The sequence below is a fragment of the Pseudorca crassidens genome, chromosome 12, assembly GCF_039906515.1.
Source record: "Pseudorca crassidens isolate mPseCra1 chromosome 12, mPseCra1.hap1, whole genome shotgun sequence".
NCBI lineage: Eukaryota > Metazoa > Chordata > Mammalia > Artiodactyla > Delphinidae > Pseudorca > Pseudorca crassidens.
The window spans coordinates 61155629-61180035 of NC_090307.1; the positions used below are offsets into that span (position 1 = coordinate 61155629).

Below are 24407 nucleotides of genomic sequence, written 5' to 3' on the forward strand. Positions count from 1 at the left end.
CGTTCTTCTCCTAATTGATACTCTGCCGTCTGAATTTCAGCTAGTATAGTCTCTTCTCTGTATTACTAATGTGCTGTGTTTCCTGGGATCTCCGAGCCGGGTCACAGCTGACCTTTATAGCTGCAGATCGCAGTCTCCTCTTCATGGCCACCGTCATGTCCACCTCAGGGCCTTTGCACCTGCCCCGGAAGGTGCCTTATCCTCTTCACACCGTTAGCTCATTCATCTTCAGCTCTCAGCTCAAACGCCTCTTCCTCATGGGAGGCCATCTGGTATATGTTCTTCTAGTATCCTGTCCTCTTCTTTCATAATATGTTTAAAATTTTAATTATATATATTAGTTGTATAAAACCTAGGGCCCCACGTGGTTCAGTCTGGTGCTAGAGTTTCCTCAAAGAAGTTGACCAGAAGGTATGTCATCTTAAAGCAATTTAAATCTTATCGCCTCTGGAAAATGACTCAGCCTCTGTCTTCCACGTATCAGTTCTTAACCATGGTACCCTGCCCCACTTTTATGAGGTGAGTCCTTGAGGTACAGTGCTGTCTGACCCACCGCCGTTCATGTCCCTGAAAACTGGGTTTGAGTCTTGTTGTTTTTGTAGTTTTAGAACCCGGAACACTGGCTGGCGGATATTGGGCGTTCCATTAATATTTTTGGAAAACATCAATGAATGGTTGAAACTACATATCTTATATATAGGAAATATTTGGTAAAAGTTGACAAAATGAGTGAATAATGACCACCTTTCTTAACTTTCTAGGTGATTTTTGAAGTCGTAACTTCTGGACATCAAGGCTACCTCGCCATTGATGAAGTGAAGGTGTTAGGACATCCATGTAGTAAGTTACCTCAGCTTCTAATCATCTGGGGATGTGGTTGGGGGTGTATTTATGTTATGGATAAGAGAAGGCACTAAAACCTGGGGGGCCGTCCTACTCAAGAGAGTCCCTGATGGGCCTCTGGGTGGTGCTGTGCTAGCCCAGAAGTTCAAAAACATGTGCATCATGTGTGATGTCACTGTACATATCTAAATGTCTTTAAAGTGAAAATCGGGAATAAGGACTAAGGGAACATCCACATCCAACCCCAGCATAGAGCTTTGGGAGCTGAGCAAGCAAAAGTCTGCAAATGTGGGTGTCTGTGTGTGTGCTTAGGTGTACCAGCATGTGTGCTTGTGTGGGCACATGCATATGTGTGTGCATGTGTGTGTCTCCATGTGTGCCTGTGTGCATGTGTGTATGTGCATGTTCTTGCATGCATGTGTGTGTGTGTGTGTGTGTACGTGCACTGAGTTTCCCATAATCACTACATGTTCATAAAAAGTAAGACAGTTATGTTTGCCTTTTGTAAATTGTGATGAATGGTAGTGAACTATACAAATTACTCTGTATTCTTTTTTTCCCCACTTAGCATTGTATTTAAGTCAATCCATGAGATTTTATCATACGAATATACTACATTCTATTTTTTCTTTTCCTCTACGAACATTTAGTCCCCCTCACCCCAGTTTTCCTCTATGACAAACACGGTTGCCGTGAACATCTGTGTGTGTGTGCGCGCCTCTGCATGCGGTGTGTGAGAGCTTGGGCGAGGTGTATTCTTCAAGGCAGAATTGCTGAGCGGTAGGGTAGAAACATTTTTAGTTTTACTAGATGCTATGAAAAATGTCTGACCAGTTTATATGCCCACCAGCAATGCACGGACGTTTCATTTGCCCTATATCCTTGCCCCAAATTGATATTGTCAGACATTAAATCTTTGACCATCCCAGGGATGGCAGCCTGCTTTATGTTTTAGGATCCCTGGCATAAAAGAGAAATTGGCTCATTCAGCCGATTCTAGATCTCTGCTGAAGGTCCCCACCCAAATTCATGAGAGAATGGTTATATCTACCCTGATATTAGAAATACCATCACACGCAAGAGTGTCTGCTTTTACTGCATGGATTGAGAGATTGGCGCCATGATCACTCCCTGTGGTGGTTTCAGAGAAGCCTGGGTGGTTGGTATCTGATGGGCTCTCATGACACTGTTGTCTGATTCCATCCAGAGGGGTTCTCCTCTCTGAGATCTTTACCTGGTGCTCCAAGTTCAAGCTCAGCAGTCATCTTGTTCATTACTAAGGCAGACGTTACTTTTGTAGCACGGCGCTTGGCCTTTTATTCTGTCAGCAAGACTGGCGAGTTCAAGAAGAATTTCTGCCCCTTTTTTTCTGAAAAGGCAAGAAAATGAACAATGCTGTCCCTAATGGGAACAGCAGGACAAATTTAGGAAGCAGAATATAATTACCTGAGTTGGAACTTGGCCAAATTCTCAGAGTCATAGCCTCGGGCTTGGAAAAGCGCCATGAGATCTTCTAATGTGCATGAATATTCAGGGCCTCTGATTCACCTCTTACCGGGAGGTAAAAAGTCAGCCAGTAATACTGTAGGCCTACTATGGGCTGAGCACTCCGTTTCCCAGAGCAAACCTCACCACAAGGCAGGTGTCCCTGCTGCCCTGGATATAGGTGTGGTGGCCACTGGCCAACAAAATAGCTCCTCAGGTGTAGCCCCTCCCATCCCGCAGGATCCGAGTCTTCGCCTTCAGTAAGAGAGAAAGACTGAATGCTTTTCCTTCTATCAGAGCCTTCCAGAAATGTGTCTCCTGCAGTTTTGTGCGTTATTTCCAATCCCAGCTGCCTGCAGCCATAGAAATGGAGTTTATGTCTCTCCTTTGGAGAATACCGGTGCTGATACTTAATTGGCTTTGCAAACTGCTGTTAGGAGATACAGAATCACAAAACAGGCTCTGTCCCAAGGTGATGGATGCTACAACAACGTGTTGAACTGTGAGCTTTAAATGGTTTTGATGATGGCCTTTCTGTAGTTATTTTTTCCTGAATCGCTAAGTTTATGGGGAAAACATGCAAATAAAGATTTTAAAGAAAGCAGTCGTTTCGTCTTAAAATGGAAAGCTTTCTAGTTTGTATTCTAAGGGCTTTCCTATCAAGATTTCTAAATCATAATCAATTATTTTGAAATGTTGATGATGTTCATTAAATTTACATCGTGAAGAAACGTAAGTATTTCATGTCCAAAACTATGCTTTCCCAAAAGATGCAAAACTGCTGAACTTTATTTACTTCACTCTAAAGGCCCCTGTTTGGATTCATGTAGGTTTATGAGTAGACATTACGACATTTTTTTAAAAAATAGCTGTTCTGCTAAGTGTATACAGTTGCTCATAAAATTGATTTTCACGTAGTGACAGTCAGATGCCAGATCAGCTTGAAATGTGGAGATGGCTGTGCAGTGGCTTCAGACCACTTCTAATGAAGATAGATAATTTTTGTATTTGGTACACATGCTAAAACTATATTTTGAATTTGGTTCAATAATCCTAGTAGGAGAAACTGAAGAAGCATTTTTTTCAGTTTCGAAATATTGTCTCCTGTTTTTAAGTAGGTTGTAACTTATGCATAGGTGGGTATTACTATTATTACCTTGTGGTGCTGATATGTATTTTTATATCTTGTAAGCCATGCAGCATTTTAACATCACATATCATTCAATTCATCCACTCAAAGTGCATGGGAACATGGGATGTTTTTCCTTTTACTCGTGTCTTCTAAAAGTTCCTTCAATAGTGTTTGCAGTATTCAGGGTACTAACTGAACTTCTTTCTTATACTTTTTTTGTTAAATCTATTCCTATGTGTTTTATTTTGATACTACTATAAATGGAATTGTTTTCCTAATTTCTTTTTTGGATTGTTCATTGCAAGTGTATAGAAACACAATTGACTTTTGTATATTGATTTTGTATCCTGAGACCCTGTTGAGCTTACTTATTATAAACTCTAATTGTTTTTTGTGGATCCTTAGAATTTTCAAGACCCATGTCATCTTTAGGTCAAGTTAGTTTTATATCCTATTTTTCAATCTGGGTGCTTTTTATTCCTTTTCTTGCCTAATTGCTGTGGCTAGAACCTCCAGTACAATGTTGAGTACAAATGGAGAGAAGACATCCTTGTCATGTTCCTGTCTTAGGAGGGAAGCTTCCAGCCATTCACCATTCAGTATGATGTTAGCTGTGGGTTTGGGTTTTTCATAGATGCTCATTATCAGGAAAGACATTCTCTTTTATTCCTACTTTGTTGGGTATTTAAAAAAAATCAATCATGAAAGGGTGTTGGGTTTTAGCAAATGCTTTTCCTTTATGTATGTAGGAGAGGAAAAAGTTCTCCTTGACCCTCTTAGGGTCTCTGACTGGGTCTGAAAATGAAACTGACAAAGACAGTTTCATGGGAGTAAAGCATACAGATACATTTAATGTATGTTTTATGTGACATGGGAGCCTCGTAAGGAAATGAGAGACCTGCAGAAACAGACCTGGTGTATTTATGCTGGTTCTTGTGAAGAGCAGACATTCATGGAGGAATATGATATGATAGAGATTGTACAGCAAGTGTGGCAAACTGAGGAAGACAAATAAGATGCGTTGATTCTTCTTGGTGAACCTTTGTCTTTGGAGATAAGAAAGCTCCTTTCTTCTGGTGCAGGGAGGGCACCTCTCACGTGAGGGTTTTATGGCCTGTTTAGGGGATAAGGGAAGGGAAGGTCAGAGTGACCTTCTTGCTACTGCTGTTTTCTTGAACTCCTTCAGCTTAATTTATTCAGTGTGCAAAGGTGCCATATTTTGGGTAGCATTTCCTGAACTCCATTATTTATCAGATTATCGTATGGCTTTTATCTTTTATCCTATTGGTGGGGTGTGTTATACTGATTGATTTTTGGATGTTAAATCAATCTAGCACTCCCAGGATAAATCTCACTGGGTTACAGTGTACAGTCTTTGTTATATGTTGTCATATAACACCTTAAATATGAAGTTATTTGTATATATGATGCCTTGAATTCTGAAATCTAAAAATTACACAGAATAATCCCTCATTATTTTTCTGCCAATTAAAAAAATAATATTATAATGAAAAAGATTGCAAAAACCCTCGTAAACCTATGTGCCATATATAGGATAAAATGAATACAAAAATCCAAGACATTTCTGTATTACTACTTTGCAATATGAAATAAGTCAGCAATTTCTTTAAACATTTAAGAAATGCGGAGTTCATAATATGGCATCCTAGGTTCAAATTTATTCTTATTTTATAAAGCAAAATTAATTTTTCACTCATATTTATTTGCACACTCAAACATTGCTTGCCTACTTTCAAATTTAAATTTTTATGAAGACATTAAACAGTGTGATTAAAATAAGAATAACAGACACATATAAAAAATTGGAACTGTTTTCTGAATTATGTTTGTTGAATAAAAACTGACCCATGTGCTTTGGTTGAGAGATGCACAGAACTCAGAATTGAGTTTATCATTTTATTTATTTTTATTTTTAAAAAAGTTTCATTGGAGTATAGTTGCTTTACAATGTTGTGTTAGTTTCTACTGTACAGCAAAGTGAATCAGTTATATGTATACATATACCCCTCTTTTTTTGGATTTCCTTCCCATTTAGGTCACCACAGAGCACTGAGTAGAGTTCCCTGTGCTATACAGTAGGTTCTCATTAGTTATGTATTTTATACATAGTATCAATAGTGTATATATGTCAATCCCGATCTCCCAATTCATCCCAACCCCGCCTTCTCCCTTGGTATACATACGTTTGTTCTGTACATCTATGTCTCTATTTCTGCTTTGTAAATAAGATTGTTTACACCAGTTTTTTAGATTCCACATATATGCGTTAATATACGGTATTTGTTTTTCTCTCCATTTTACACATGGGAACTTAGCTTGGCTTTTTCTCCAGTGGACTATCATTCTTCTTCAAAAGATGGGTGACTAATAAAAGTTATTTGTACACAGTGCCTAGCTTATTTTTCTATGATAAGGATGTTGACTCTGTTTTTCCCTTGACAAATTATTCCATTAAGATCCATTCTTACCTCTCAAGCAAAACAAAAGTAGTTTTGTCTTGAACCAGGTTAAGAGCTTCCTGCTCACAAGAGTTTCTTGGCCTCTGTGGCCCTATAAACTTGCTCACGTAGTGGAGAATAATAAGGACAATGCTCTCCTCACAAGTAAATGTAGGGATTAAATGAGTTAATGTACATAATGAACTTAGAACAGAGCTTAGCACATTCTAAGAGCTCAATAAATGTTAGCTATTATTATTATTATTATTAGGCCTACATCCTGATTGGCCCACAAGAATGAATTAGCTGCAGATTTTAACTCTAAGTAGCTAAATTGATTGATTTCTTAGATGGGATAACTTAGCAGTGTCCATTTTAAAAGTTAAAAAAATGTTTGCAAAATAGATTGTTTTCAGGTAGTCCCAGCTGTTCTTTTTAGCAGAAGTTGGCTCTCTTCTTTGTGATGATGTGCTACACAAATAGAAGCATTGACTGTGCATTCTGGTGGGTGGGCATGACTGCAGCCCATCTCAAAATGAAAATACAAAGGGGTCAGGGCACAGTCCACTTTTGTCCATTCCCGTTTGCACTTTGATGTCGCAAATTACCATTCTCTGATTTTGTTGTTAGTGTTTTGGTGCAGGCTTTGAAGAATCACTAATATGAGACATCTACAAAAGGATTTGCATCCTGGTCAATGATAATTCCTGGCTTTGGGATCAAATGCTGATGTGAGATCAATTAATACCTGAAAACCTCTATTCTTTTGAAACCTGTTTTCTTAGTAAGAAACAAAAGAATATGGCAGAGATGAAAAAATAGGAGAGTTGTACTCAAAAACCTTTTAGTATTCATGGAAGATATTTAGTTTTTAGAACTCCTGCAGATTTTAGAAAAAAACTGGCATAGCATTTTGAAAGGGTATCCAGGAGACAAATGGGCCTATAAATTTAGAGAGAAAGAGAGAATTTTTCTTCCTGAGTATGGGATAGATTGAAATTGTCCACTGTAATGGTGCTCTACCTGTGTTACAATTAGTTTGGCAAGGTTCAGAGCACGCAGCTGAGCGTGGAATTGAAACTTTTCTGGCTGTGGAGCTCTTTTTCTTGGGGTCTTTTCCAGTTTCCAGTGATAGATCCATTATTTTAAATAATAATGAACATTTTTGAGGCTAAGTAGCAGGCGCACAGAATACGTCCTCCTGGCAGCATCTTGTTTAATCTTTATCCCAACCCTATGAAATAAGTACTATTTTTAAATCCTTATTTTGCAAATTAAAAAAAAAAATCCACTAAGGCTTGGGTTGAAGAATTTTTGCTTCTATTCAAAGGTGGTAAGAGCCTGAGCTTGAACACATATTATGCTGAACTGAAAACAGTTGTAGGGTTTACAGCACTAGGCAGGGAGAATCCAGGCATCTTAAACCTCTGGAATGATTATGTATGCCTTTAACGTTTATTGAAAAAACTTACAAATGTCACCAGTAGAAATTTTAACCTTCATGATCTTGGAGGAAATTGATCTGGAACATAGAATTCCATAGCCCCTTTGTCTTATTCACCCTGGTGGATGAATTAATTAATTGAATTAATTCTCTTGCTTGAAAAGGATAATTTGCTGATAAAAGTGTTTACACTTAATAGGTTTTTCTGTCTTCATCTGGTTTCCATTGGAGGTATGGCTTTATTATTTTAGTCAGACTATTTTTTTTTTTCTGGCAGTCTTCTTCTCAACCAAGAAACACTATTTCCCAAACTGAACACAGCCAATCTGTTCAGAGAAGAACCCTCCCAAAATACAATTTGAACAGAGGTATCAATTCCTTAGACTCTTAACCTTACTGTGCAAGTAATAATAAGCCCTGGTGTCTTTGAGAAAACCGTATTGAACATCAAATCCATTCTAAAGGAGAAGGGATAGCCCTCATTCTGGGCAGCATGTCTTAATAAGGATGGGGGTACAGAAATACTATCACACAATCCTATCTTTGGCCACCAAATTAAAAATGTAAGTTATATTCTAATAGAACTCCTAATACAATTAGCAAATTGTATTGATAAATGAGCTTTGCTATGTCTTTCTCTTTGGTTCAGTAGCCATTGCTAGAAGCAGGGCCCTTAGGAAAACAACCTTCCAGGGTGGACCTACTATGGATGGACAGACCTATAGCAGAACCAGTGACAATTCTGATATTCCTGTTATTTATTATTGTTAAGTAAGCTGATGAAGCAGAGCACAAATATTTAATCAGATTCTCCAGAAAGATTACAGAAATTAACACTTAGCATTTTTGAGGGCGTGGTAAAAAGAGTACTCTTCTACTCTGCTGGTAGAAATGCCAATTGTCATACGCTCTAAAGAAAGCAGTTCAGCAATTTGTGTCAAAAGTATTCTAACAATGCTAACTATGGGAGGATACAGCAGGGGTGATACTCAAAATAATTAACAACCCTTCAGCATAGGCTCCGAACTGACCCTGAGCTTAACCACGTGCGGTGACACTGCAGACCAGCAGCCGCAGGTATAACACTCCCTTAACCCAAGTTGTCATGAAAGATGGCTACACACCCAACACTCTGTGTTAGAGACCCAATGCGTTATAGTGACCTGCATCCAGAGGCAAGCAGAGTTAGGAGGCCATGAGATGGACAGGAGAGGGTAACATCAGTGAGATGTCCTGACGGAGGACATGTGTTATCTCAAGGGTCTAACAGCAAGCTAAGGGAATCCATGGAAGCTTTATGGAAGGAAAAGCATTGGAGAAGGTCCTCGAAAGTAGCTGGAATTCCAGCAGTCAGACTGGGAGCCATACCTGGTGGGATGAGAGCATGGGGAAGGCAGACACCGGGCTGCAAGGCTCGCCGAGGCAGTGTGGCCTGATGGGCAGAGCCTGAGCTTTGGAACTGGCTAGCCCAAAGTTTCCACTCTGCTTCTGATGCTTAGTAGCCAAGTACCCACAAGTAAAATGGAAAAAATACCTTCCTCACAGAACATGTGTGAGTCATCAATGGAAAAGTTTCTGGTCCCTGAAATGCTCAAAAAGAACGTTACCTTTTTCCATTTTCTAAAAGCAGTGGGTCTTCCAGCTTCTTGGGAACAGTGAGTAGAAGAGAAATTTGATGCAGGGACTTTTTACACAGATCTTTAAAACCATAGAATGCTGTTATCCTTGACCAAGGGGAATTTGATTAAGTTAATGAGAAATAGTTTACAGGGCTTTAAGTTAATATAATAGTATTAGAAACAATGACCCAGAGTTATACTGGTTTTTTAGAAGTTACTTAGGACATTTTGCCTGCCAGGCATCATGAATGCATTGTCTGAGGTATTGGTGGCCTCCAAATTAGTAATGGGGGTTTCCTCTGTTTTACTGGTATTAAAATGCATTTTTCTTTGTTCTTGGATACTAATTCATTTCCACTCCTAATTATGTTTTTTACAGGCTAACGTTTAGTGCTTGTTTATCATCTTTGGGTGCCCAGGAGTGGGGTACCGTTTTTTGAAAGTGTCTAGATGTGGTCCAGAGACACGTTGGCCCTGGGGGGAGGCTTATGAGGCATAAAGAATGCCTTCTAGCTGTCATCCAGGTTTATCCATCCCTCCCAGAAAACACTGGTGTCCTATCTTCTTCTTTTCTACTCCCTCACCTCCCCCCACCCCACCTCTTGCTGCTCTCTCTCTCTCTATCCTTGTTTTGATAAGAGAATGTTTTCCTAAAAGTAGAAGTTATCATAAAATTTCATTCCTGACCTGTCACTCCAGGTCCTGACACGCATTTTCAGTGTGCTGTGGAAATGGGTCTGTGCTTCTCAGGTCAAACAGAGTGATCCTTTATTTAAACAGCTGTCCCTTATGGACGATGTATGTTATGAGACTTAATGCTGTTTAGCAGTTGGAATCATTCTTTCTTCTCGAATTGGAAATCCGGATCTGCCAACACCGCCGTGCTATAGCAGTCCCAACGTAATTTCACAGAATCTGTCTATGGGGATAGTATTTTTGGTAGCTGGGAAAGATTACACGAGTAATGCTGCATACCAATGAGTTGTATTAAAATATATATTACTCACAGCTCTGTACTTGGCTTAAAAAGTTTCCTTGGCAGCAGCATTTAACTTCTTACTGTTCTTTTCATGTTGCTAGTATAAATATCTAATATGTTTTTGTTCAAAACATCAATTAGGCCTCAGTATAATCTTTATTAATACAGGTCTGTTATTACAAGAAGGCTGCTGAGCTATGATTATTTGCACAGCAGGGACAATAAAGTATCTTCTTTCGGCCTGGTTCTATCCCAGAATGCCCGGCTGTTGCAGAACACACCAGAGCCTTCCAGAATCTCTTTTACAATCCTAATGAAATCTTTAAAGCTCTTAGAAGCAAAGGCATTCTTTCCTTCAAAGGTAAACAAAAGGGAAAGGCCGGAAATTGCAGATAGATTAAAAAAGACACCTATGAGTTCAGATCTCGACTTTTAACCTGTTTAATTCTTTCTCCTTGTGCAGCCAGAACGCCTCACTTCCTGCGGATTCAGAACGTGGAGGTCAACGCGGGCCAGTTTGCCGCCTTCCAGTGCAGTGCCATTGGCAGGACTGTGGCCGGCGACAGGCTCTGGTTACAGGTACAGTAACTCACTTTCATGGTTCAGAGAGAGCCCAGCGGGCAGAGTGCGTGTCCCCTGGGGAGCGCCCCAGAGATCGGGTCAGTGTCAGGCCCCTACGGGAGGTGGATGCTCTGAGCAGTTTCCCCAGTTCTTTTCCTTCTTCCGCAGTAAGTAGCCAGATTACAAAGAGCTCTAGACAAGCTCAGTGTTGTTCTCCACAAACTTTGTTGTGAATTTCTGGTTTTTCCCTTTGCTTTTGCTTAGCCATCTCATTTGGAAGATCTGGTTACCAAATTACTTTTGGAGCAGTATGTTGGAGTCCAAAATACAGTACCTTTCCCCCACTCTTCCTCTGGAAAAAAACCCCAAAGAATCACACGTGCACACGTGCACACACACACACAAGTTTATAGGCCTTTCTGTAATTTTCATTTCCGCAGCAGTAAGCTTAAACTTATAAATTAATAGCACACCTTTTACCTTTGAGCACTTAAGCAGACATTTTTTAGGGTCATCATAACTTGTGTGTCTCGTTTTATTGTCTTTCAAACTCCACCATCTGTATTTTGCACGGCCAGTAGTTTCATGGACAGATCAAGGGTTTCAGGAATTCTGACCAAATGAGCGGGAGTACGTGACCTGTGCCCCCTAACCAGCATGCCCCCCACTTCTTTAGACTCTGGGTTTGGTTTCCCCCGTAGAATTCTCCAATTTTATTCTTATTGCTTCTTGTTGCGCATTGATCTATAGGCTGCTTGTTCTCCACCTTGACTAGTGTTGATTTTACCCCCCTTTCCTTACAGATTCTATTGTGGGTTTTGTTTTGGTTTGGTTGGTTATTTACTTATTTTAGTTTGCGACTGAGCTGCGTTATGTTCTAACCCTTCTCTGCGCCTGTTCCGTTCCACTTGGGCTTCTGTTCCACGCGTGCCGAATTTTCCTTGATATATGTCACTCTCCACCTATCGTGTGCCTCCTTCTGCCGTGTAGTAACAATTGTCATGTGTCACATTTGCCTGACACTCTATTATTTTTAAATCCCGTATTCCTTTTAATCATCACAGCTGAAGTCAGTGGTCACTTTTCTAACTCCATTTCTGGGGGAAATGAAAAACAGCGAAATGTGCTATCCCAAGATCACTCAGCAATGTATTGACAAATGGGGAATACATTCTGGAGGAGGCTTCTTAAATGCTTTGGGGTCCTCTGCACACAATCCTCCACCTTCTACCCTGATGTCACTCTCTTTTCTCATATCCTACTGTCCCCATGAGGCCAGGAGAGAGGAATGTGTGCAGAGGACTGAAATGGTATGTACCAAATTCATCTTTATTTTCTGTTTTTCCGAGTGCTTTTATTTTTTTAATTAGCTTGTATTGGTGTAGAGTTGATTTACAATGTTGTGTTAGTTTCAGTTGTATAGCAAAGTGATTCAGTTATTGATATACATATATCCACTCTTTTTTAGATTCTTTTCTCATATAGGTCATTACAGAGTATTGAGTAGAGTTCCCTGTGCTATACAGTAGGTTCTTGTTGGTTATCTATTTTATATATAGTAGTGCGTATATGTCAATCCCAATCTCCCAGTTTATCCCTCCCCCCCATTTCCCCTTTGGTAACCATAAGATTTCTACAGCTACAACTCTACTTCTGTTTTGTAAATAAGTTCATTTGTACAATTTTTTTAGATTCCACGTATTAGCAATATCGTATATTTGTCTGTCTCTCTCTGACTTACTTCAATCACTATGACAATCTCTAGGTCCAAATTCATCTTTACTGTTTCCTTCGCTCTAAAAATTTTGTAATCACTACTTTAAGAGCTTTTTGCAGTATGTGAAAAACGTGCTTGACCCTGGTCTTCGGTATTCAAATTTTTTTTTATCCTACGTCCCAGTTATTTTAGCTCCTTGATGTTAGAGCTTGAGAATTCTTTTTTTAGTTAGTGCTTGTTTCGTATTACATTTGATCAAGTTTGGCTACATATGTATGTATGGTAATTGATGAGACAGACGTTTTTAATTGGCATTTTTCACAATGCCTTACCTTCCTTTTAAAAATGAAAATACCCCCGCCCCAAATTTCTGTTGTTGTTGTTTGTTTGTTTTTTGTTTTTTTTTGTTTTTCGGTACGCGGGCCTCTCACTGTTGTGGCCTCTCCCGTTGCGGAGCACAGGCTCCGGACGTGCAGACTCAGCGGCCATGGCTCACAGTCCCAGCCGCTCTGCGGCATGTGGGATCCTCCCGGACCGGGGCACGAACCCGTGTCCCCTGCATCGGCAGGCGGACTCTCAACCACTGCACCACCAGGGAAGCTCCCCCCCCCAAATTTTTTAAAATAAATAATGAAAAAGTGAAACTACCCTCGTCATCTTTGATTTATCTCCAGAAATCTTAATTTTTCATGGGAAGCATTTTTTTTGTCCCTGATATTTGTTTTAATGTTATTTGAGAGACTACAATAAAAAGACTAAGCTTTTGTCTCAGCAGTCTTAGACATTTGCAGGAATTTACAGGCAAGTTGAAAATACAGTTTCCTTTTTTGTTTTTGTAAGTATCCTGGCCTTGGGAGGGTCCTGCTTACACTTGAGCACTTCCTTGGGGTTGGGATCTTTAACTCCTTCCTCTTAAGAAGTGGGAGACTTTGTTTTAGAGAATCCATCATGCTGTAGGGAGACAGCTAGCTACCAGTTTGCAAAAGGTTCTAATTGCAGAATTAGATTCTGCATTAGGTCTAAATGCAGAATTCCCAACGCTGATTCCACTATAGAATCACATGGAGAGTTAAAAAAAAAAGTGTGGTCTACACCAGATTCTGATTTAATTGATCTGGGGTAGCCTCAGTCTGACTCTCATGATAAATTTCCCACCTACCAGGTCTGTCTTGTTTCATTCTATTAAATTTAATCATAGTGTTGACAAATTGTTTCCCAATCAATCCATTAATGCCTCTCTTTGCCAATTACCCCATCTTCTCTTGCCCCTCTTATCATCAATGACTGCATATTGTCCTGCAGCTTTCAAGAAGGGTCGTGTCAAGAAGGGACTGAGGGTAAGACAGAACTGGGATGACTTTGAAATTCTAAGTGACACCGAGTTTGTCCTGGACTCAGCCTGCTATGTGGTTTGTGAGTCTTTGTGATGTTAGAATAGTTTTAGTGTTCAATAATTTATTTCCTCTGTTTAGATAGGCATTCTGGGGGGAGATGTTTATTTCATTAGCAACTGATGAAATAAGAAAAGGGTCTTTCGCTTGCAAGGATGGCGTCTATTAACCTGTGTTGTGTGAGATGGTTTCCAGCAGCCATCAGGATTTGTGGCAGGGGATGGTTTCACAGAGTCCTTCTGCTCTCTTGCCTGTGCCCTGGCCCTTTGCTTCAGGCAATCCTTTACAAGTTGTGGGGAGAAGCAGACCTGGAAAACTAGACCAGGCCTCTCTAGTCTTGGAGGTATGAATACGGACTTTTATTCCTTCCTACCTGAATGTTCTAACACTTTCAAAAATGCTTTCCTGGGCTTCCCTGGTGGCGCAGTGGTTGAGAGTCCGCCTGCCGATGCAGGGGACACGGGTTTGTGCCCCGGTCCGGGAAGATCCCACATGCCGCGGAGCGGCTGGGCCCGTGAGCCATGGCCGCTGAGCCTGCGCGTCCGGAGCCTGTGCTCCACAACAGGAGAGACCACAACAGTGAGAGGCCCACGTACTGCAAAAAAAAAAAAAAAAAAAATGCTTTCCTGCATCTGAACTCCCTTGGATCCTCAAAATAATTCTAAGATTCAGGCAGAAAACTGAATAAAAAAATGTTTAGGTTTTTCTATCATTTGAATCTTCCCAATAGTAAGTCAAGATTTAGAAATAAATAATACATCCTTTATTGGAGGAACATTGATACTGCGAAGCGTGATCATTTACAATCATTTGCATTACAGTCTTTTGAGTCCTACTGTAGGCAATTTGTGGAGTTTCATGGTGTATCCCATGGTTTTGTACTTCTTTTTTATAGATGAGGCTTTTGAGGTGCAGGATCGGCGAGGTTCAAAAAGGGAAATGGCATAGCTGGGAATAGCACACCCCTGTTTTTTCACTTTTACTTCACCACTGATTAATTCCAGTCTGCTGTGCTGGCTTCTCCTATCCCGAGCTAGGTGAATAGGTAATATGCCCTTACTACTTTTTTAGAAGGATTTGGATGTAACTGACATTATGTAATTTACATCCAGGAGGCAGCTTGACAACAACAACAAAAAGTCCATCTGTATTACATGTACATCTTGATCCACGTCTATGAAAAATGGCCAGTGGTTTGATTGTTTAAAAATATAGATTAAATATGATCAATGTCAGAGTCTTTCACAAACACATAATACACATAAATCTGAGGATGACACTAATGAAGAAATGTTTATGGTTAGCAGATGTGTCCCATCTGCTTCCATTTTCTCCATCTCATCCATGGGCCACACAGGTTATTGTCAATGTGGAATTGGTCTTTCTAGAATACAGAACAAGGAAATAAAACACAGCTCATGAACCTCCATTATTGTAGCTGCAAAGCATCTAAAAGACCTTCCAGACAGTGTGCAGGAGGAAGACAGCATCTATCAAACTATTTTTATGTAGTAAAAAACTGATGTGCATTGAATCTGCTGAGGATACTTGCTACGTGCTATCAGATAGGGTGATCTTTGCGTCCACCTGGGCTGTAACCATGGGAGACACTCAAATGAACTGTGTTTGTAAAACAATTCAAGCACCCAAAACAGGACCATGTATTTCTTGGTATTATCAACTTTCTGGTCACTGTGGAGCCTACATTTTGAAATATCTTAAGAGTATGTTTATATTTAAGATACTGAGAAGAGAAAATAGGATTTTAGATGTTCTTTTTTTATACTTAAATGTTATTTGTTGATGGGCGGTTTCTGAGTTACACATTTTTATACAGTCATTGACCCTTTAAGCCACATATTATTGTATTACAATTACTATTTTTCTTTCTGAAGTATTTAAAATTTTATTTTCTGCCATAGGCTTGTTTCTCTTGGGAATTAATATTTATAATTCCTCTTTCAGCTTTTCAGTGAATCACCAAAGCTGATACTGACACTGGTAAATCTGAAGATGGTGTGTGCACATTCTTTTCCAGGGAATACAGCCCACTTTGCCCTCTTCTGCATCTGGTCCAGTTTGGGGCACTTTTGTAATTTCTGCCCTTCAATTCATTTTTGATACATTGTAGAGGCTCTTCCATTCCTTACTCTTTTCTTTTTTTTAAAAATAAAATTTACTTATTTATTTATTTATTTTTGGCTGCATTGGGTCTTCGTTGCTACGCGGGCTTTCTCTAGTTGCAGCGAGCGGGGGCTCTTCTTCGTTGTGGTGTGTGGGCTTCTCATTGCGGTGGCTTCTCTTGTTGTGGAGCATGGGCTCTAGGCGCGTGGGCTTCAGTAGTTGTGGCACACGGACTTCAGTAGTTGTGGCTCATGGGCTCTAGAACACAGGCTCAGTAGTTGTGTCTCATGGGCTTAGTTGCTCCACAGCATGTGGGATCTTCCCAGACCAGGGCTCGAACCCATGTCCCCTGCATCGGCAGGTGGATTCTTAACCACTGCACCACCAGGAAGTCCAATTCCTTACTCTTTTTACTCCATATCTTAGTCAGCTCGGGCCACTGTAACAAAAATGCCATAGACTGAGGGGCTTAAACAACAAATATTTATTTCTCACAGTTCTGGAGGCTGGCAGCCTAAGATCACGGGCCAGCGTGCATGTCCTTGGAGAGGACCAGCTCCCGGTTTGCAGACTGCCATCCTCTTGCTGCATCATCACTTGCATCCTCTGGGCTCTTCATCCCTTTATAAGGGCCCTAATCCCGTCATGGGGGCTCCACTCTCACGACCACATCTAAACCTAAGTACCTTCCAAAAGCCCCACCTCCAGTACAATCACAGTGGGGAGCAGGTCTCATCATATGAATTTGGCGGGGATGCAAACATTTAATCTACAGCACTCAGCTACCACATCAAACTCAGAAGTGGGTGGAAATGAAGGCGCTTCGGCCCTCAGGACAAATCGCAGAAAACAAGGAGGCAGTGGAGATGCCTTTTCGAAGGTAGACGGACGGAGGCTTTGATAAAACCCGGGATTGACACGTGCCTGTTGGGTGAATAGAAGCTGGTGAAGGAAAGCTGGAAAATCATACTTTTCTCTCAACAGATCTTAGAGGCCCCGTCATTTTTAAATGGCCCACTTTTTAGAATCACAAAATTATGTCACTTCTGAATTTGGAACAATCTTCAAATTAAATTCCTCATTTTATTAATGAGAAAACCAGCTCAGAAGAGGTAGAGAACTTTAACACAGTCATCTATCCAATTATTATATTTATTATAGATAATTCCATTTTGCTAGTGAAAGTCAATTATATGTAAAAATATTTTTGCTTATGTATAAATTAGTAAGTTTTGTCACTTGGACATTTTTCTTCACTGAGGGACCTTGTATTTCAAATATTATCCTTTTAACCAAATATTCTCAGATTTACTATGAAAATATCTGCATTAACCTTGGAACCATTATAGCAGAATATAATTTGAGTTGTTTTCTTTTAGCAGACATCCTTTGGTGTTTATTAGAAGTAAGGTACCAGAATAGCATTTTAAAATGACTTCGTAACGTGCATCAATTCACAGAAATAGAAAAGGAAATCAGATGACATTACTCTGAAGTACCCTCTTAAAAACACTGGTGCAACCCAGCACCTAGAAGGGTACCTGTCACATAACAAATCTTCAGTAAACCTGCTCATGGCTCATGGCTTACAGATGCCTGAACGACCAGGTGTCTCCTGCAGGGGAGTCCCGAAGGTACATAGTTGGACCAGGAAAACAGGCACAAACTGTCTTTTTGGAATGCTTCTTTTAGGTCTGTGGTTCATCTTCAGAGGGATGTTGTTTGATGAGAAGAGGGATGGATAGAATCTGGTGGTGTCTTTTCTGCTGTTTCAGAACATACAGCAAGTATCATGCAGAGTTTGAATAATTTTAGAAGAAAATGTGATCAATACATCATCACTTTTCCTTCATTTCTTGTAACCTTTCCCTAGGCTTTTTTAATTCTCTGTTGTAAATTTTTGTTCTTTAATTCCCCCCTTCAAAAAAAAAATTCTTGCCATTGGACCTCAGTAAATGGTAATAGAAATATAGGTCTAATAAAGCTGGTCCCCTTGAGTTCTCACCGTGACAGCAGACCTGTGTCATAGTAATTGATGAATAACCCCACCCACTCATTTTTTTGGTATGGAATATAATTCAATATGAGCTTTTAATTTGGGAAGCTTGCTCTTTGAAAAATTATATTCACTTGGGATTAATTTTTTTTTTTTAGTTACTGGCCAAGTGGTATTGTTTTCTACTGAGAGTTTGCTATATCATTCCTCTTAACTGGGTATGACCTATACAATGGTGAAAAAAGCATTTTCACCAGTCTAATAAGTTTCTCACATTGTTTTTCTGAGCTCAGATAATTTTAGACCTTTTTGAGAGAAAAAGGAAAATCCTGAGATTTTGGTAACTTAAAATGATTCTCATAGCTCCTCTGACCTGTATAATTTGGTTCATGAATGAATATGTACATTGTATTAATAATATTTACATTACTAGCTTCAACAGATGTGTTTGAAATAAAATAATTATAACTCCTTTTGCTGAGTCCCACTGTTTGCTGAGTGCTCTGCTAGGGTGTGTTTAGCCATTTTTTCCCTTAACTGATCCCAAGGAGAACTCTTTTATGTGCCCATTTATGGAAGAAGAAAATGGGCCTCAGGAAGTTTCAGTGGTTTTTCCATTTGCACATTGCTAGTAACAAGGTCTGGGTTTTGAACCAAGCCATCTAAGTCTAGACTCTATGTCCTTAACTGTAATGCCTCTCGCATAGCACAAAGACCCAAACATTTCTTCATGGATTCATAAACATCATATAGTAATTTAAGTGATACCTTTTATTGACATTTAAAATGAAAATTTTATTCATGTGCGTGTACTATTGCCCTGGCTTCCGTGTTGTGGAATGTGTATATTTGCTCAACCTTTCTCGGTGATTTTTAGTTTCCTTCACAGATTCTGTGGGAAAAACATCACAGCTGTATATCAGAACCATTTTGTAATTATATATAAAAGCCATAAAATGATTTGAAAAGGAGTAAAATTATGGCTCCCTTATCAAACCTAACATGGGTGTTTTTAGACCCTATATATCAAAGCATAAATTTAACATCACTTACTGTCATAGAAAATACCGGGGGCTTCCCTGGTGGCTCAGTGGTTAAGAATCCACCTGCCAATGCTGGGGACATGGGTTTGAGCCCTGGTCTGGGAAGATCCCACATACTGTGGAACAACTAAGCCCGTGTGCCACAACTACTGAGCCTGTGAGCCACAGCTACTGAGCCCGTGTGCCACAACTACTGAAGCCCACGCACCCAGAGCCAATGCTCCACAACAAAAGAAGCCACCACAATGAGAAGCCTGTACACCACAACAAAGAGTAGCCCCTGCTCGCCACAACTAGAGAAAGCCCGTGCACAGCAATGAAGACCCAATGCAGGCAAAAAATAAACGTAAATAAAATAAATAAATTTTAAAAAGAAAATACCAGGAAGACACAAAGAGGACTGTCTTCAGTTGCTATAGGAACCACTGGCTCCTTAAAATTTTGAGTGGTTGAAATCACATCCATTATTTAGTCAGTTAAATATCCACATCTATGATACACTGTTGAACATTCAGCCTGAAACCACCAGCAGCCTTGAAAGCAGACACCATATCTTTTAACTTATATGATTTTGGATTACCTTCGTTTAAAGATTTATTTTACATGGATGAAAGAATAGGACATATCTAAGGGGATTCTGAGAGAAATTAATTAATGAATTTTACTCTGTTATATTACGTGTCTCAGTCAAAAAAGGTGTAAACAGCTGGTGCTTTGAGGAGGATGCAGCAGGAGCAGCTGGAGTGTTTTCCTCCACTGCAATCTGAAGGCCTCTGGGCCAGGCTGTGGAACTGTACTGTGAAAACTGCAGGTCAAGATGGTTCATTTTGGAGGACAGAAGAGAAAGGCATCAACTGCTAGCCTTAAGGACTGCTTGCTTTGGACCCAAGAACCACGCGTCCTGTAAAAGCGCTTGTTCTGTTTTTTTTCTCATATTCATCAAAAGGTTCATTTGTTTCTCTTGCTTCCAAGAATCCGCAGCTGTGTCACGAGAAGGGAAGGTGGAGAAAGCCCTGCTCTGGAAGTCCCGTGGTTGAGGGCTGAGAATACTAAACACTGTCTCTTCTGTCTCCTGTTAGTGATGCAGGCCTTGGAGTGAGGGTCCTGGAGAGTTTGGACACTGTTAGAATCTCTGGTTTTTTCCTCTTCTGTCTCTTCTTTTTGGAAGGGGAAGAGAAAAAATGGAAAATATTTTAGCTAGGAGGTAAACATATCTGCTTTAGGTAACCTTGAAAGTTCTAGGAGATTTTCAGTCTGGTAACCTGGAATTATGTACCTAGAAAAGAGAGAGGGAAGAAACACGACAATTTTTGATGGGTTTTGATTTCAAAAATGTCTTTAGGACCAGAGAAATGGAATGGAAAACAAAGCATGCCGCTTGTAGTCCTAGAGGGACCCTGTTTGGGATAAGGCCAGAGACCTCTGAGACAGGCACACGGTGGCAGGCAAGTGGTTCCTATAGAGGATGAACTTTGAAATTATAAAGCAGGTCGTTATTCTCTTCTGTATCTCTCCTACGTATAAAAAAGCAACCCTTCATTCCCTTTGTTCAAAGCAAAGGGAATTGGCTATTGTCCAAGTGTAAGAAAATTATGTTTGGACTTCCCTAGTAGCGCAGTGGTTAAGAATCCACCTGCCAGTGCAGGGGACACAGGCTTGAGCCCTGGTCCAGGAAGATCCCACATGCCGCGGAGCAACTAAGCCCGTGCGCCACAACTACTGAGCCTGCGCTCTAGGGCCCGTGAGCTACGACTGCTGAGCCCGTGTGCTACAACTGCTGAAGCCCGCATGCCTAGAGCCTGTGCTCCGCAACAAGAGAAGCCACCGCAATGAGAAGCCCACGCACCACAATGAAGAGTAGCCCCCGTTCGCCGCAACGAGAGAAAGCCCGCGTGCAGCAACGAGGACCCAATACAGCCAAAGATAGATAGATAAGTAAATAAATAAATTTATTTAAATAAAAGAGGGCTTCCCTGGTGGCACAGTGGTTGAGAGTCCGCCTGCCAATGCATGGGACACGGGTTCGTGTCCCAGTCCGGGAAGATCCCACATGCCACGGAGTGGCTGGGCCCGTGAGCCATGGCCGCCGAGCCTGTGCATCCAGAGCCTGTGCCCCGCAACGGGAGAGGCCACAACAGTGAGAGGCCCGCGTACCGCAAAAAAAAGAAAAAGAAAATTATGTTTTTTCTGTGATAAGAAGTGATGTCCACTAAGCACAAAGGACAAGTGACAAACTAATGGAGTTTCTGTTTATCCTGAAGGTTTAGAAGCTGATGATTGCTTTCATTCAAGAATAGTGTAGTATACACTTTCCATGTCTGGGTGTATGATTATTACAATAGTTATTCAAATGTTGCTACAGCTTGGGGCTGCTACCCCTGGCATGTTGCTCCCCTTTCCCAAATTGCATTTTTTCTTCTACTGTGGTGGCAGCTTTACAATATAGTGACTTGATGCTTTTGCAGGAGGTGAATGACACCTGGACAAATGGTTCTTTGATTCCTATAGCTTTGGAGTATTTATAAGCCAGCAGCAAAACCACCTATTTTTCCTGGGGAAATTATGATGGTTACAGTAGTCGTTCAAAAATACAAAAACGAGAGATTTCCTTCTAATTGCTTCTTAGAATTATTTTCTTTATTTATATTTTTTCTTTTTTTTTAAATACTGAATATAGTTCTCTGTGCTACACAGTAAGTCCTTGTTGGTTATCTATTTCATAGAGAGTAGTGTGTATATATTCATCCCAAACTCCTATTTTTATTTTTATTATAGAAATTATAAATGTATACAGAGATAGACAGAATGATGTCATGAACTCAATATACCCAGCATCCGACTTCAGAACCAACAGTATGTGACAAGTTACTTCCTCTGTGTGTCCACCTGCTCCCCCCTGATGATTTTGAAGCAGTCTTAGTCATCATATCATGTAACTTGTAAATGTTTTCTAAAACAGGAGTTGGCAACCTTTTTTTGCGAAGGGCCAGACAGTAAATTTTGTAGGGCACAGGGTCTTAGTTATTATAGCTCTTCATCTCTGCCATTGTAGCAGGAAAGCAGCCACAGACAACACAAAAATGGATGAATGTGGCTGTTCTCCATACAGCTTTATGTATGGACACTGAAATTTGACTTTCATGTCATTTTCATTGTCACAAAATACTATTCTTCTTCGGATTTTTTTCAATCATTTAAAAAATGTAAAAAACATTCTGAGCTTGCGAGCTGTACAAAACAGGTGGCAGGATGGACTTAGCCTCAAACCCCTGCTCTAAAAGATAAGAGCTCTTAAAAAAAAATAGAATAATCACCGTGTATGCCCTGCGAAAACAGTGTTCATATATCCTTGGCTGTCTTGTAGCTTTATTTCTTTTAGCAGTTGTTTCATTTGTGATTGCAGTAAAGTTCACACTTTGCAACTGGGTGGTGAGTGTCTTAAGTCCTTTTTGTCTTTAGACTCCCTGTTCATTTCCCTCCATTTGTGATGGTTGTTATTGTTGTGGAAAGTGGGTTTGTCCTGCACAGTCCTCCCGTGTTTTGAGTTTTGCTTATTGCCCTATGGTAGCGTCATTTAACGTGTTCTGACTGCTGTGTTTCTTGCAAATTATGTCTCCTTTTGTGATGTTATCAGCCACTGATGATCATTCCTAGGGTCATTAATTCATTCAGGGTTGCAGAACTGTCCCATTCTCAGTCCTTCTTTGTTTAGTCACTACAATACTTCTAAAAAGAAAAAAGCTCTCCCATTATCAACCATTTGGGTATCCTGGTATATAAATCGTAAAGGGAAGGTGGTATTGATACTTGATATTTTTGTCCTTTTAAGCAAATTGTCAAAAATAGTGAGGTAGTTCACTGGTAGTTCACAAGTGACCAAAGGGGTTATTTAGTATTATTGTCATTGATGTCATCATTGTCATCATCAACCTGTGGATATAAACACATTTGATGAGTTTCGATCCATTGCACTTACTATCTTTATTGCTGCTCAGATCTTCCACCCCTAAACAGTGGGGTTTACCTGACCTGGACCATCTCAATGGCTTTCTTGCTTTGTGGTGTAACCATATGTTCCAGGCTTGTATTTTCCACCTTAATGACCTAGAATTGGCCGTTTCTCCAAGGAGCGCTGGTTCTTTTTCAGGGGGAACTGGTAATTAGAACTTACAATCTGATCACAGAGTTGCTTATTCCTACTCATTATTGTTTCTGGATCTTCCCATCCTATGGAGCTGGGATATATACGTATGCATATACACACATTTAAGAATAAAGCCTGTCCTGAGATCGTATTAACAATTCAAATTCAGAACTACAGGGCTTTTAACCTTTATCTTGCGCCTTTATCTTCTTTCAACTATGTTTTCAGAAAAGAGTTGTATGTTTTAAGGCATATTGATTGGGGAAAAGTGACGTTCTTAGCCTTGTTTATGTTTAACTAGCCTTGCCTCTTAGATTATGGACAACTCGGTAGGTTCTGCCATCTTCCTCATGGTCAAGTGCTGTTATCACAGTTTTGAAGTAAACAGGGTCAAGTCCTAGCCTTGCAGACCCAAACCTTTAACCCAACAGGAAATGTCAGTCAGCATCAGGTTCCTTAGTTTGATGTGGCTAGATTAGTCCCGTCAACAGATTTTAAGACTAAGGAACTTCTAATTTCATTGGTATTTCTTTTTTTTTTTTTTGGTATTTCTAATTACTGCATTCATTATATATATCCTATATTATTTGGATGAACTTTTAAATAAAATTTAAACACAAATTGTTAAATTTTATTCATGTATTGTAAACATATATTGAACTATGTCTAAATATCAGAATGAGGTTCTAAATTTTTGTAATCAAATTCTTTACTTGAATATGCCTATAAGACTATCATATGTTCGAATAATATGTTACTTTGGCTATCTGTATACCCATTAGCCAGTTGAAGAATACGTGTCAATAGATATTCACAGTATATAAGAACTTCTGGTTCAGTATTCCAAGTTGATAAATATTTGTGTTAGCTTGGTTATGGGATAGAAATCAAGGTCAGTACCATCTGAGTTATTAAAATTAAAAAATACATGGGCTCCCAGAAAGTAGATTTGTTGAGGTATTCAATTATTATTGGATTTAGATTACAGGAAATGTTTTAAACAAAATTATTCCTGGCTCTGCTGATACTATTAGTGATCCCAGTGGTAAGAATTTCAACCGGTATCTTACAAATGGGCATATTTGAAAGTGGAGCGAGACGGACTATTTTCTCTATTAAAGAAATGAAAGTGCGTTTAATCCTCACCCGTATGGCTAAGGAGGGGCGAATGGCTCTCCTGTATCTTCTCTTGGCCCCTGCACTCAGAGTGGCTCCAAAATGGGATTCATTTGCTCCCAGCGCTGCTAACTGCCCAGACCTCAATTTCTTTCAATCATTGCTCTGATTATTGCAAAACTCTTTCTGAAAGACTTAATATGTATCTTTTTTTGCTGGTAAATTACTGCTCATTTAGAAGTCCTAGAGTTAGTCCACTGCAGAAAGAAGGTTGGAAGTCTAATTTAAATAACTATCAGGACTTCTTTTCAGGCTTGCTCAAATTGAAATGCACGCGTGTTTGAAGATGCTCTT

At 39.9% G+C, this 24407-nt stretch overlaps 1 protein-coding gene across 7 annotated transcripts in view; it reads left to right on the forward strand.

Annotated features, from left to right (window-relative positions):
• The window catches only part of PTPRM (protein tyrosine phosphatase receptor type M), a 754490-nt gene that overhangs the window by 286628 nt on the left and 443455 nt on the right, over nt 1–24407 (forward strand). For all 7 annotated transcript variants that reach the window (XM_067699674.1, XM_067699676.1, XM_067699675.1 and 4 more), the window contains exons 4-5: nt 762–840; nt 10425–10540. In XM_067699674.1, coding sequence (XP_067555775.1) covers nt 762–840; nt 10425–10540 — 195 coding nt within the window. The remainder of the gene's footprint in view (nt 1–761; nt 841–10424; nt 10541–24407) is intronic.